This window comes from Notolepis coatsorum (assembly GCF_963971535.1).
Source record: "Notolepis coatsorum genome assembly, chromosome: 3".
Taxonomy (NCBI): domain Eukaryota; kingdom Metazoa; phylum Chordata; class Actinopteri; order Aulopiformes; family Paralepididae; genus Notolepis; species Notolepis coatsorum.
Genome location: NC_140167.1, coordinates 170,539,768 through 170,552,969, shown reverse-complemented (window position 1 = coordinate 170,552,969; position 13,202 = coordinate 170,539,768). Strand labels below are relative to the sequence as shown.

The 13,202-nt window shown below is 44.6% G+C and overlaps 1 protein-coding gene across 1 annotated transcript in view; it reads left to right on the top strand.

Moving 5' to 3' along the window:
* dgkh (diacylglycerol kinase, eta) overlaps nucleotides 1-13,202 on the top strand; it is a gene marked incomplete at its 3' end in the record, with an annotated part of 250,542 nt that overhangs the window by 177,999 nt on the left and 59,341 nt on the right. The window contains 1 exon segment of the mRNA XM_084311434.1: nucleotides 11,115-11,243. Within this exon segment, the coding sequence (XP_084167560.1) occupies nucleotides 11,115-11,243 (129 nt within the window).

The window sequence follows — 13,202 nt, the reverse complement described above, 5'->3', positions numbered from 1 at the left end:
AATACACAGTACTGGGTAGTAACAAGACCCTGTGAGTATAATACACAGTACTGGGTAGTAACAAGACCCTGTGAGTATAATACACAGTACTGGGTAGTAACAAGGCTCTGTGAGTATAATACACAGTACTGGGTAGTAACAAGACCCTGTGAGTATAATACACAGTACTGGGTAGTAACAAGACCCTGTGAGTATAATACACAGTACTGGGTTACTTGTATTTTCTTATGGCCATCTTGGTCTATATGTCATTTGTTAAGTAATTGGTAAAGTATATTATTATATACTTATTGTTATGTGTCTTGTAAGCCCATATGGGCTGGGCATACATCTGTATGTAAGACAGGAAAATAAAAAATATCAAATCAAATCAAATCAAACTAGGTAGTAACAAGACCCTGTGAGTATAATACATAGAGCAGGGACGTAGTGGATCACATGGCATGGGATTACAGTCATCAGATGTAAAAAATAAATATATAAATAAATGAATAGGTAACATAATTGTAATCAGGTTCTATAGATACCAGGCATCTATGGTACCTATAAGATGGGGGACGGCATGGGTCCTAAGTGCTGCTCATACCAGGTCCAGCAAGTGAAGACAGCGTGCTAATGACGTCTTTTACTACTGATGACTGCAACACAAAACTACTGACAGGGAGGAGGAATGTGTGCAGGGTGGAGATGTGTTGGTGTCAGTGAGGATCACACTGCCAGCAGCCAGCTGTGCTGAGCAGGAGGTCGACATGTTGACGCACTTGTTACGCATTTGTTCCTGCAGTTGTTTTAATAATAGGCCAACACTTAGCCTATTATAATACTCAGACCTGTACCCATATCCACATCATTCCTATTGTTTCCACACAAGTATGTGGTAGACAGAGACCTTTGAAAGTGTCTGTGATTACTTGCTGGATCCCTCAGAAACTTGTGTGAATGGGATGTATGGCAGATTGCAGAGATTATACTAACTTTCTTTCGCACATGTTAAAATAATGGTTAATAATGATTGTATTATAGTAACACTACTCAATTTATAGATTGTAAATTGTAATAGTTTGTCAGATCAGATTCTGGATACGATAAGATAAGATATTTCTTTATTGATCCCCTTGGGGAAAATACAAACTCACAAACTGACAAATTATAAACCGAAAGTAGTCAGATTAAGTCTAAATTTAAGTCTTCCAGTGGATTACATTGATGGCTAAATACAATTGAATTTAGGTAATCTGTTAGGGATTACATTTTTAAAGTAACAAGTCAAGTCAAGTCAAGAGTCAAAAGTTTTAATTGTCACGGCATACAAGTATACAATGAAATGCGGGTGTACAACCTTTTCAACCCTAATAATACACTAATACTAATACAGCTCAATGTTCACTCATTAACCTGGCTGACCTGGCTGCATTCCAAACTATAATGTAATGTGTAACCTTGCCTTGGAATACTACCACTGATGTGCCCTTGAAGCAAGGTACTGTACTTACCTCCAAACTGCTCCCAACAGAGGAGCTCAGTGGCCAACAGTAGTAGTAGCTGTGGTTGTACTGTGTCTGTCTGTCTCTCTATGTATCTATCTACTGTGTCTGTCTGTTTCTCTATTGGGTATCTATCTACTGTGTCTGTCTGTTTCTCTATTGGGTATCTATCTACTGTGTCTGTCTGTTTCTCTATTGGGTATCTATCTACTGTGTCTGTCTGTTTCTCTGTGTATCTCTACTGTGTCTGTCTGTCTCTCTGTGTATCTCTACTGTGTCTGTCTGTCTCTCTGTGTATGTATCTACTGTGTCTGTCTGTCTCTCTGTGTATCTCTACTGTGTCTGTCTGTCTCTCTATGTATGTATCTACTGTGTCTATCTGTCTCTATTGGGTATCTATCTACTGTGTCTGTCTGTCTCTCTGTGTATCTCTACTGTGTCTGTCTGTCTCTCTGTGTATCTCTACTGTGTCTGTCTGTCTCTCTATGTATGTATCTACTGTGTCTGTCTGTCTCTCTATTGGGTATCTATCTACTGTGTCTGTCTGTCTCTCTGTGTATCTCTACTGTGTCTGTCTGTCTCTCTATGTATGTATCTACTGTGTCTGTCTGTCTCTCTATTGGGTATCTATCTACTGTGTCTGTCTGTCTCTCTGTGTATCTATACTGTGTCTGTCTGTCTCTCTGTGTATCTCTACTGTGTCTGTCTGTCTCTCTGTGTATCTCTACTGTGTCTGTCTGTCTCTCTATGTATGTATCTACTGTGTCTGTCTGTCTCTCTATTGGGTATCTATCTACTGTGTCTGTCTGTCTCTCTGTGTATCTATACTGTGTCTGTCTGTCTCTCTGTGTATCTCTACTGTGTCTGTCTGTCTCTCTGTGTATCTCTACTGTGTCTGTCTGTCTCTCTGTGTATCTCTACTGTGTCTGTCTGTCTCTCTATGTATGTATCTACTGTGTCTGTCTGTCTCTCTGTGTATCTCTACTGTGTCTGTCTGTCTCTCTGTGTATCTCTACTGTGTCTGTCTGTCTCGCTGTGTATCTCTACTGTGTCTGTCTGTCTCTCTGTGTATCTCTACTGTGTCTGTCTGTCTCTCTATGTATCTATCTACTGTGTCTGTCTGTCTCTCTGTGTATCTCTACTGTGTCTGTCTGTCTCTCTATGTATCTATCTACTGTGTCTGTCTGTCTCTCTGTGTATCTCTACTGTGTCTGTCTGTCTCTCTGTGTATCTCTACTGTGTCTGTCTGTCTCTCTATGTATCTATCTACTGTGTCTGTCTGTCTCTCTGTGTATCTCTACTGTGTCTGTCTGTCTCTCTATGTATCTATCTACTGTGTCTGTCTGTCTCTCTGTGTATCTCTACTGTGTCTGTCTGTCTCTACTCTACTGGGTATCTATCTACTGTGTCTGTCTGTCTCTCTATGTGTTTATCTACTCTGTCTGTCTGTCTCTCCATGTATCTATCTACTGTCTACTGGGTATCTGCCAGGCCTAGATGTGTGTGACTGTGTGTGAATATGAAGTAAGGTGGTGCTGAACAACACCTGCATAATATCCTTTTTACATATCTGTAGATATATCTATATCTGTACATACTCCCTACTCTTACTAGTTACGCTGCTGGCCAGTATGACTTACTACCATAGTGTCTTTATACCTGCATCACTGTACATATTACACTGTACATATAATATGGGGCGACAGTGGTTCAGGAGGTTGAGCAGTCGTCTGGTAATCCGGAGGTTCCCGGTTCGATTCCAGCTCCTCCCGGCAATGTGTCGAAGTGTCCTTGAGCAAGACACTTAACCCCTAACTGCTCCAACTGATAAGCAGGTTGGCACCTTGCATGGTCGCCTCCGCCATCGGTGTGTGAATGTCTATGACAAGTGAAGCGCTTTGGATAAATGCTGCTATATAAATGCAGTCCATTTACCATTCCCTGGGTAGAAAAAAAGAAAAAAAAGAAAGAAAGAGGCCCGGTCCCATTTGAGATATCCACCTGTTTTGACCTTTGACCCTGTTCAGAATCCCTGACACGGCTCGTCCGCCCCGGTCCAAGCCTCCACCCCGTCTGGCCCTTTCCCCCCCCGACTTCTGGCCAGCTGGTCCCGTTCCAAACTGCTGTCACGCCGGCTCTATTAACACGGAGATTCCTCGCTGCACCAGAGGCCGCCTCTACTTTGGAAACGATACGCATTGACTCTTGGCCTTCCCCTCCTCTGCGGAAAGCAGGCGGCGAGAGACAAACGGATCGATGGCACAGGACTCGGCAGGACTCAGCTGTCCTCACTCCCACAGAGGTTATGAAGTCTGGCCGGTGTGATCCGCGGTTCCCAAGATAAACAGCCAGCTTTGTCTCCCTTTCTGCCAGCGTTAACGAGAATAATGATGGGGCTGTCAAAGGGCTTCTCCTGCCACCCAATGAAAGGGATGGATGGGCAGGAGAGGAAATCACACAGGATATAAATGGCGCCATCTAGTGGAACTGTGGCACCCTGGAACCCAGGCGCACGGCGAATGGAAAAAGCACTGCTGACGCAAATCGGGCTTCCTGTCATAAATAAACGGAGGGATTAGCGCGAGAAGTGCGTTGAGGAACCTTGTCTCTCTGTGTTATCTGATGAGGCCAGGCTGTCTGTCTCTCTGTGTATCTCTACTCTGTCTGTCTGTCTCTGTCAGTCTGTCTCTGTCTGTCTGTCTGTCTGTCTGTCTGTCTGTCTGTCTGTCTGTCTGTCTGTCTGTCTGTCTGTCTGTCTGTCTGTCTGTCTGTCTGTCTGTCTGTCTGTCTGTCTGTCTGTCTCTATCTGTCTGTCTGTCTGTCTGTCTGTCTGTCTGTCTGTCTGTCTGTCTGTCTGTCTGTCTGTCTCTATATGTATCTATCTACAGTGTCTGTCTGCAGCAGTGGGGAACTGTTTAAAAATGAATGGTTCTAAACATGGAAACTGTGATGACATGGTCCTCTTATGTCTGTGTCTGTTTTGTACATGTGTGTGTGTGTGTGTGTGTGTGTGTGTGTGTGTGTGTGTGTGTGTGTGTGTGTGTGTGTGTGTGTGTGTGTGTGTGTGCACAAGATAAAGAGAGAGAGTGTGTGTGTGTGTGTGTGTGTGTGTGTGTGTGTGTGTGTGTGTGTGTGTGCACAAGGGAAAGAGAGAGAGTGTGTGTGTGTGTGTGTGTGTGCACAAGGGAAAGAGAGAGAGAGTGTGTGTGTGTGTGTGTGTGTGTGTGTGTGTGTGTGTGTGTGTGTGTGTGTGTGTGCACAAGGGAAAGAGAGAGAGTGTGTGTGTGCACGAGAGAGAGCGCCTGCCTGCCATAGGATGTGTCATTGTCTTCGGGACAGAAGCTCTTCCTGTTTATCATGGGGCTGCTTCCTTCCTTCCACACATTTTCCAGCAGTGTCATCCTACCTCACGCCCTCTCCTCGTCTCCTCATCTCCTTCCCTTTACCTACTACAACTAGGGATGCACCGAAATTTTCGGCCACCACCGAAAATGGCAAAAAATGGCCTTTCGGCTTTTGGCCGAAAGAATTTGTTCACCGAAAATATATTACCGAAACAGAAACAACCTGTAACCTAACGCGTGTTGTTGTGATGATGTCGCGCTGTCGGGAGTCGCGCTGTTTCTATGTAAACTCTGCGTGCAACGCGTCCAATAAATGCGTCTTTAACATGCTTTATATCCTTATTTACTATGCCTGTCGCGGTTAATCACTGAGTGATCTAATATGCATATTCTTCAGAGCGATAGGGGGGGGGATTGTGTTTCTCACATTGACACTGTCTGTCGTTGATAATATAATCTGAAGAGCATTATTATTATTATCATTCTCGAGCATACACGTCCTGCGTCTACTGTGCCAAAGTCAAGAGAGCACATTCATCTGGGGACTAGAAAGGTGCGCTCAGTAGAGCACAGATGTCCGCCATGGCGGCAGTCACACATGTCTTCTCCCTCTCTCTCTCTCTCTCTCTCTCTCTCTCTCTCTCTCTCTATCTATCTATCTACCTCTCTCTCTCTCTCTTTCTTTCTCTCTCTCCCTCCCTCTCTCTCTCTCTCTCTCTCTCTCTCTCTCTCTCTCTCTCTCTCTCTCTCTCTCTCTCTCTCTCTCTCTCTGATTGATTGATTGATTGATTGATTGAAAACTTTATTAACAGATTGCAGAATGGGTACAATACAGTACAGCTCAATACACACAATTGTTAAGGGGATGCAGACCAGAGAAAGACTTTCGTCTTGTTTACATCAGGGTCCCCCATTTTCAATTCATCAGGACATATATGACATACATGACATACAGATAGACAGTACTGCTACATCTATACATTTATGACATACCAGATTTGCAAATACAGTACTGTTTGTGATACAAAAAGAGTCCAGAAAAGGGAGTATATACATTTGACGTAGAAACTGTACATTGGAGGAGGGGGGGGGGGGGGGGGGTGTTGGGTAGGAGGGGTTGGGGGGGAAACACTGTACAACTGTACAAGCAAAGCTGTACATTGGAATATTGACAACCATACTAGGTAATTTACTGTACATTGGAGGGGGTACTTTTATATAAAATGCTTACTGTAGCCACTACAGTAACACCATTAAGTCTGCTATAAGCTATTCTCCCTCTCATGTGTGCAGATCTTTATGCAGTTTTAAAGCACATTGGCTTTGTTCTGAATGCACTTTGTAGTTATCCTACAGAGAAAAGAAAATGCACTTGACTTGGAATTAATGTACTGTATGCATTCAGAAGTGCTGAATAAATGTTTTATGGACCCATAATAGTGATTATTTATTATTTAAGTTAAGTTTTGCCATAATCATATATTTTTCCATAATCATAATGTTCCACAACATTGGTAAAAAAAAAATCTATTCTATGAATCATTTTCGGCCTTTCGGCATTCGGTTTTTGGCCAACTGTTTCCTATTTTCGGTATCGGTTTCGGCCAAGAATTTCCCATTCGGTGCATCCCTAACTACAACCAACCTGGACACATTAGACATTAGTCTCGCTGAACACAGAGAGAGCTAAGTACGACGTCGCAGTTAGTTTTGGTCAGCCGAGAAAAAAGGTTTCCTAACTAGTGACTAACTAACTGGTGACTCTGCAGATGCCTACAAACTACTGACGGAGGATCCGGCTCCTAACGTCTCATACTGTACATCCTGTCTCTGTTCAGTCCTGCCTGGTTACTTTGTTTTATCTAAGGAAGTGTTCTAGCTGCTCAGACCGAGCCAATGAACGCTGCATGCACACACACACACACATACATACGCACACATACATACGCACACACACGCACACATGCACACACACACACACACACACACACACACACACACACACACACACACACACACACACACACACACACACACACACACACACACACACACACGCACATGCACACACATAACAGCTCCTCAGACTCCACTATATTTACTCCTATTTTTCTCCTATTTTTATATGCAGGGTTAATTATATTGTTTACACTGTATATTTGTCTAGTTTTTTTATATTCCGATCTCATTTTATTGCCTATATATTACCCTGCCCATACCTGTACCTCCCCTCCCCCCTCCCCCATGCTGCTATGACGCCCACATTTCCCAAGGGGATCAATAAAGGAATATCTTTTTTGATCCACTTTTTTCTCCCATTTTCTATTTTTCTCCCATCCCAATTTTCGTATCGTCCAATTCAACCCTCCCCTGTCTTTGAACGCTGTTTCTTGCCTCCCACAAGCCGGCTGCAATGTGGACTAAGTCATACATAGCACGAGTCCCCTCCGATACTCGAGGTAATAGCAGTCGCATCTTTCCACCTGCGCGGCTCGATCTTTCAGTGTCAGGGGTCTGGGCTTTGGAGGGGCCCCGCCCCCGTCGCTTCCTGATTTTGCTGCGCAGGCGCACCAACCAACCTGTAGGAGTCGCTGTCCACAACGCCCGATCCCCACCCATCAGTTTCCCTCCCCCTAATACCGCAAATGTATATTAGTGCGGACGACCAGCTAAACTGAAAGCAATGTGGAGCGCTGGGCTCGAACAGGGAGATGATCTGTTCGAGCCCAGTCTCCAGTATTCGTGGTGAGCGCCTTGCCCACTGCACCACATAGCCGCCCAATAAAAGAATATCTTATCTTACACACACACACACACACACACACACACACACACACACACACACACACACACACACACACACACACACACACACACACACACCACACACACACACACACACACACACACACACACATTTAGAATATTTTATTTATGTCCACATAAAGACAAAGTTTAAAGGACACAAATATTAACAGTGCACTTGTACATTGTGGGGTTATTCCGATACAATCGTGCCACAGTGGCAACCAAAGTTACAGACTCACATGGATGATGAACCTGACAATCTACACACAGCTCATGGGTACAGATAGCAGCGTCTTCTCCAAATTGCCCGGCTGCCAATAATTGCTGACACTGAGCAATATTTTGCTAATTGTTTGGCTCTTCTCTTCGGAAGACCGGCCAGCTGAAGGCCTCTAACACCCAACTTATGGACATGACCCAGGCTTCCAAATATGAAGACTAAAAGTTTACAGTTATAGCCGAGTTGTGATATGGTATGGTCTAACAGTTGATATTTTAACATTTTGGATGTAAAGGCTTCCTCTAGACCAGGGGTCCCAAACTCGCGGCCCGCGGGCCAATTGCGGCCCGCTGGATGATATTTTGCGGCCCCCTACTTGACATCAAAGTGTAGTGTTAATGCGGCCCACGCCGCCGCACGCAACTTGTTGCCGAGTCGTTGCGCGAGTTGGCCGTTTTATTTATTTCATCACTTGTAGGCTACCATAGCGCAGGCTCATGGCAGCAACGTTAGTGGTTGAAACGTGATTCCGGAGTGATACCAAGTAGAAGGAAATATATCCTGTCATCAGTGCTTTACACTGATGTCTACTGCTTTGGTCCAATCATATTCAGCGTCCCGTCAGCATCCCCCCCCCCACCCACAGTCTGCGAATCAGAGCAGAGTAGGGCGGGTCTTCACGGAATGCGTGTTGTCTTTCAACGGGTCGGAGTCAGAGCGAGAGTTGACAGCGCATTTACAGGTAGTCTAATCTGCAGGTACTGTAGCGAGTAGCATAATTTTTACCAGCAGGCAGCTAGTCGAAAAATATGGCATGTTCAAAGATGGCCAGTAAAATAAAAGTCAACAGTGAAAATCGCTGCAATTCAAAGGTGAATGGACTGAAAAATATGCGTTCATCCTCCCTCCAACCAGCACAATGTGCCAAGAAACGGTAGCTCTTGTGAAGAGTGGCAATTTGAAACGCAATTTGAAACGCCAATACGAAACAAAACACAGTTATTTTGATGCAACCTTTCAGCACTAAGAACTACAAAAATAAATGGAATGAAATCATCATATCAAGCTGCAAGCTGAATTATTGTTAAAGTTATGTCACAACTAGGGATGTCCGATATTATCGGCCGACCGATATTATCGGCCGATATCGGCAGTAAAATGTGATATCGGAAAATATCGGTATCGGTTTAAAAAAAGAAAAAAACAATAACAATATTTGTTATATATATATCCAGTGAAATTATTAGTTACCTGAAATTATTCAGTTTTTGGGGGGGGGGGGGGGGGGGGAAACCCTGCATATATCGGTATCGGTTGATATCGGTTGATATCGGTATCGGAAATTAAGAGTTGGACAATATCGGAATATCGGTATCGGTAAAAAAGCCAATATCGAGCATCCCTAGTCACAACGATAAAAAGCAAGCAAGTGTCACTGCTCACTCAGTGGCATGGGTGTTGGCTAAACACAAGAAGCCATTCTCTGATGCATAAATAATAAAATTATGTATGACTGAAGTGATGGAGACCATGTTTGAAGGCAAACAAAAGCAAATCCTCCTCAGATAGCACAGCAACCAGAATAACTGAAATACTGGCTGTGATAGAATAAAGAAAATGCACAGTGCATTTCCATAGCTGTGGATGAGTCCACTGACACCACTGAGAATGCTCAGTTGCTGGTGTTTTTGAGGTTTTATGATGAGGCCAAGGGGTAGTTTGTTGATGTATTAATACATTTTTGGAATACTTGAAACCCTTTTTTTGTGGAATATTTGATGCGGCCCAGCCTCACCCAGACTCTACCTCCAGCGGCCCCCAGGTAAATTGAGTTTGAGACCCCTGCTCTAGACTGTAGTCAAACGTGCAGCCAACTTCCAGTATGAGAACCTCTCTGTTATTCTCATTAACAATAACAACATTGGGGGTGTTTGCTGAAATGTCAGAGAACAGTGAATTGTCCCTACACAGATTGAGCATATATGGCTTCACACTGGTGTGCTTATACAGCGTATATGTTGCAGGTGACCCGAGTGTGGAACTGACACTGTCTGCAATCAGGTCCACGATCCTATCATGCCTACAGATGTAGAGCCCTTTGTATGCATGACAGCCATTGAGGATGTGAGACATGGTTTCTGTTGTCTGTTCGTGACCATGGTGTATGCAGTGTGGGCTATGACTGCCAGGGAACCAGATGGAAAGGTTGAGCATTGATGGTAAAACCTGTAGCCTAGCTTTTAAAGTAAAAATGATGATGCTCTCATCAATAGCTACATTTTTTAAAACTGCGTGCGAGACAGAGTGGTCAGCGGCAGGGAGACAAGCAAGCTTCCCTTGCAGTTTAAGCTCAGTCCAGTGTTGACGTTGGCGTTGTTGTTGTGCCGACATGAGATGGCCACGGGCATTGGTTCATGCCACGTTCCACAGATGTCAACGGTGGCCTTCACGGAGATGGTAGGGTCAGAGATGATCTCATCAGAAACATTAACAGCGTCTTGAGTCCGGCCCCACCCACTCCAGGGCCACGTTGGACCAGCCGCATAGGTCATTCAGGTCTGGCCAGTCAGACCACACCCCGAATCCGGGGGCGCGGCTGTCCAGCTTTCCACTTGCTTTCTTCTTGTAACCCAGGAAGTTTGGATCCGACCCACACGCCAGGGGGACCTTGCGTCTCTGCAGGTCTAAGAACAGAGAGGCTCTGGCCTGCTCTCTTGACGCGCTGGTCGTCACTGTTCAGCATGTTGAGAAGATGACTGAGTCTTGTGGCAATGTACGTCCATTCAAAGTTGGGAACACCCAGGCCGCCCCTCCGCACGGTATGGAATGTGATGTCCCGTGTTGAGTGACACGGGACATCACACACACATACACACACATACATGCATGTGCAGAGTGCAGTGCCTCCTCTAATACATGTTATAAAAAGTGAGTGTGGTCGTCATGTGATCCATGTTCTCATCGCCGTCGACTAAAGACGCACTTCTTCAACCATTATCTGAATTAAAAAAAAAAATATATAAAAAAAAAAATCTAACCCTAACTAACCGTACTGTCATGCACTTGTCCTAATAAACTAACCTACACTGTAGCACTCAACACTTTGATGAACATTGTTGCTCAGCTGATAGAGTTGTGCCCTTCCTGATGGCTTGTCGTACAGAACTTGTAAGTCGCTTTGGATAAAAGCGTCAGCTAAATGACTAAATGTAAATGTAAATGTAAATGTCTGTGTTGTTATTGTGTCTGTGTGCGCAGCTGCAAAGAGCCCCTGCTCGCCCACAGAGAGGAGGATGAGTCGCAGCACCCAGTCCTGCTTCTCCATCACCCCCTTCACCACCAGCAAGGAGAACCTGCCCGTCCTCAACACACGCATCATCTGCCCCGGTACACACACACACACACACACACACACACACACACACACACACACACACACACACACACACACACACACACACACACTCACACTCACACTCACACTCACACTCACACATACACACACACACACACACACATACACACACACTCATGCACACACACACACATACACACACACATATACACACACACACACTCATGCACACACACACACACACACATACACACACACACACACACACACACACATACACACACACACACTCATGCACACACACACACACACACACACACACACACATATACACACACACACACTCATGCACACACACACACACACACACACACACACACACACACACACACACACACACACACACACATATATACACACACACACACACATGCATGAGATGAAAAATGTACAAATAGACACAAGTCAATACAATGGGAATCACCGTAACGTAACTGTGTTGGTGCTGTGGGTGTGGTCTGTGGGGCTCAGACTCATATACACACCATACAAGGACATGATGTAGTGACAGCTGACTGACAGGTGACTGACAGGTGTGTTGTCTTAACAGTTTGAGTGCCAGCCATTTAACATTGGAAACCCCGTTGAATGCCAGCACCCACTTCAATGATAGCGTTGTGAACGCATAATCTCTCTCCTAAATTATGGCTATGTGTCTAATCTGCCTGTCGTTTATCAATGACTTGTTTGCAGTCAACATTGTCGAAACGGATTGTTTTTCTATCGGTTCATTTTCGTTTTATAGCATTTTGAAAAGCCCTCGTTTTCAAGGAAAATATATAGATTCCGTGATAAACGGCATTTACTGGAATATTCGAGCATACACAAAAAATGTGTCATTTTTCGGCCTATTTATGAATAGTTTTCAAATAAACGCTAGATTATCGATAGTATATGTGTACTTATGCACGCTATTGAGGCGGGCTGAAAAATCAATTCTCTCATTTCCTCATCAGGAATCACCGCGCACAGCCACACACACGCATAGGGCAAAAGCTTATATCTCTGTGAAAACAGGTCTGATTATCCTAAGACTGGTAAAATAAATTCCTTACCTGAGATCAGATCTTCCCAATTGAGCTCAGAGAGACTCTGCAGCACTAACCCGAGGCTCGATTGATGAAATATGAATTAAAATCGCCAATAAAAAAAAAAAGGCAAACAGACGCTATATAGCGTCGGGGGCACTCAAAGGTCGGCATGAACTAACGATAAAAAGCGTCCGTGGAGGGGAGCTCCCATAGCTCACCGCATATCTCGGCGCTATTTCTGCGTCGGGGAAAACCGTGCTCGTCACGGATCTGGGGGACACAAGTTCGATTCCCGGACCCGCCGTCATTTCTCAGAATGTCTTCCCCTGCTCTACATCCCATTTTCAACCTGTTTCTGTCGGTCATGCTTGACCAGAAAAGCGATAAACGCAAAAAAAAAAAAAAAGCGTCCGTGGCATCCAATGTGTTAAGGGCTCTACATGCTCGATCGACACCAACACAACAACAACACGACAGCAACACAACATGGGCTCAGCGACATCTGCGACCTTCGCAGAGTGGGTTGCAGAGGATGCCACGTACCTAGCACAAAAATCAAACTAGCGACAGCAACGCAACCGTTCGTGTAGATGTTGCGCAGCATTGATTGGTTGGTTAACGAATGGAGGCAGGGCTGTCATATAATTATTAGTTGCTAATCGAGATCCAAAAATGTTTAGTTATTCACTGCTACTACCTAGCTAGTTGAAAGGACTGGACACAGGGAAAGTTAAACATCACTCAATTAATTGAAAACAACAGGTAGTTCGAGCTGCGCTGTCGCGCCTACGACCGCATCACAGGGCTATTATATGGGTTGCTAACTTGCTATCAATGGGTTGGTTGAGAAGGGAAATCCGTTATGTTGCTAGGGAAGCTAGCTACATTCAGATTCAGATT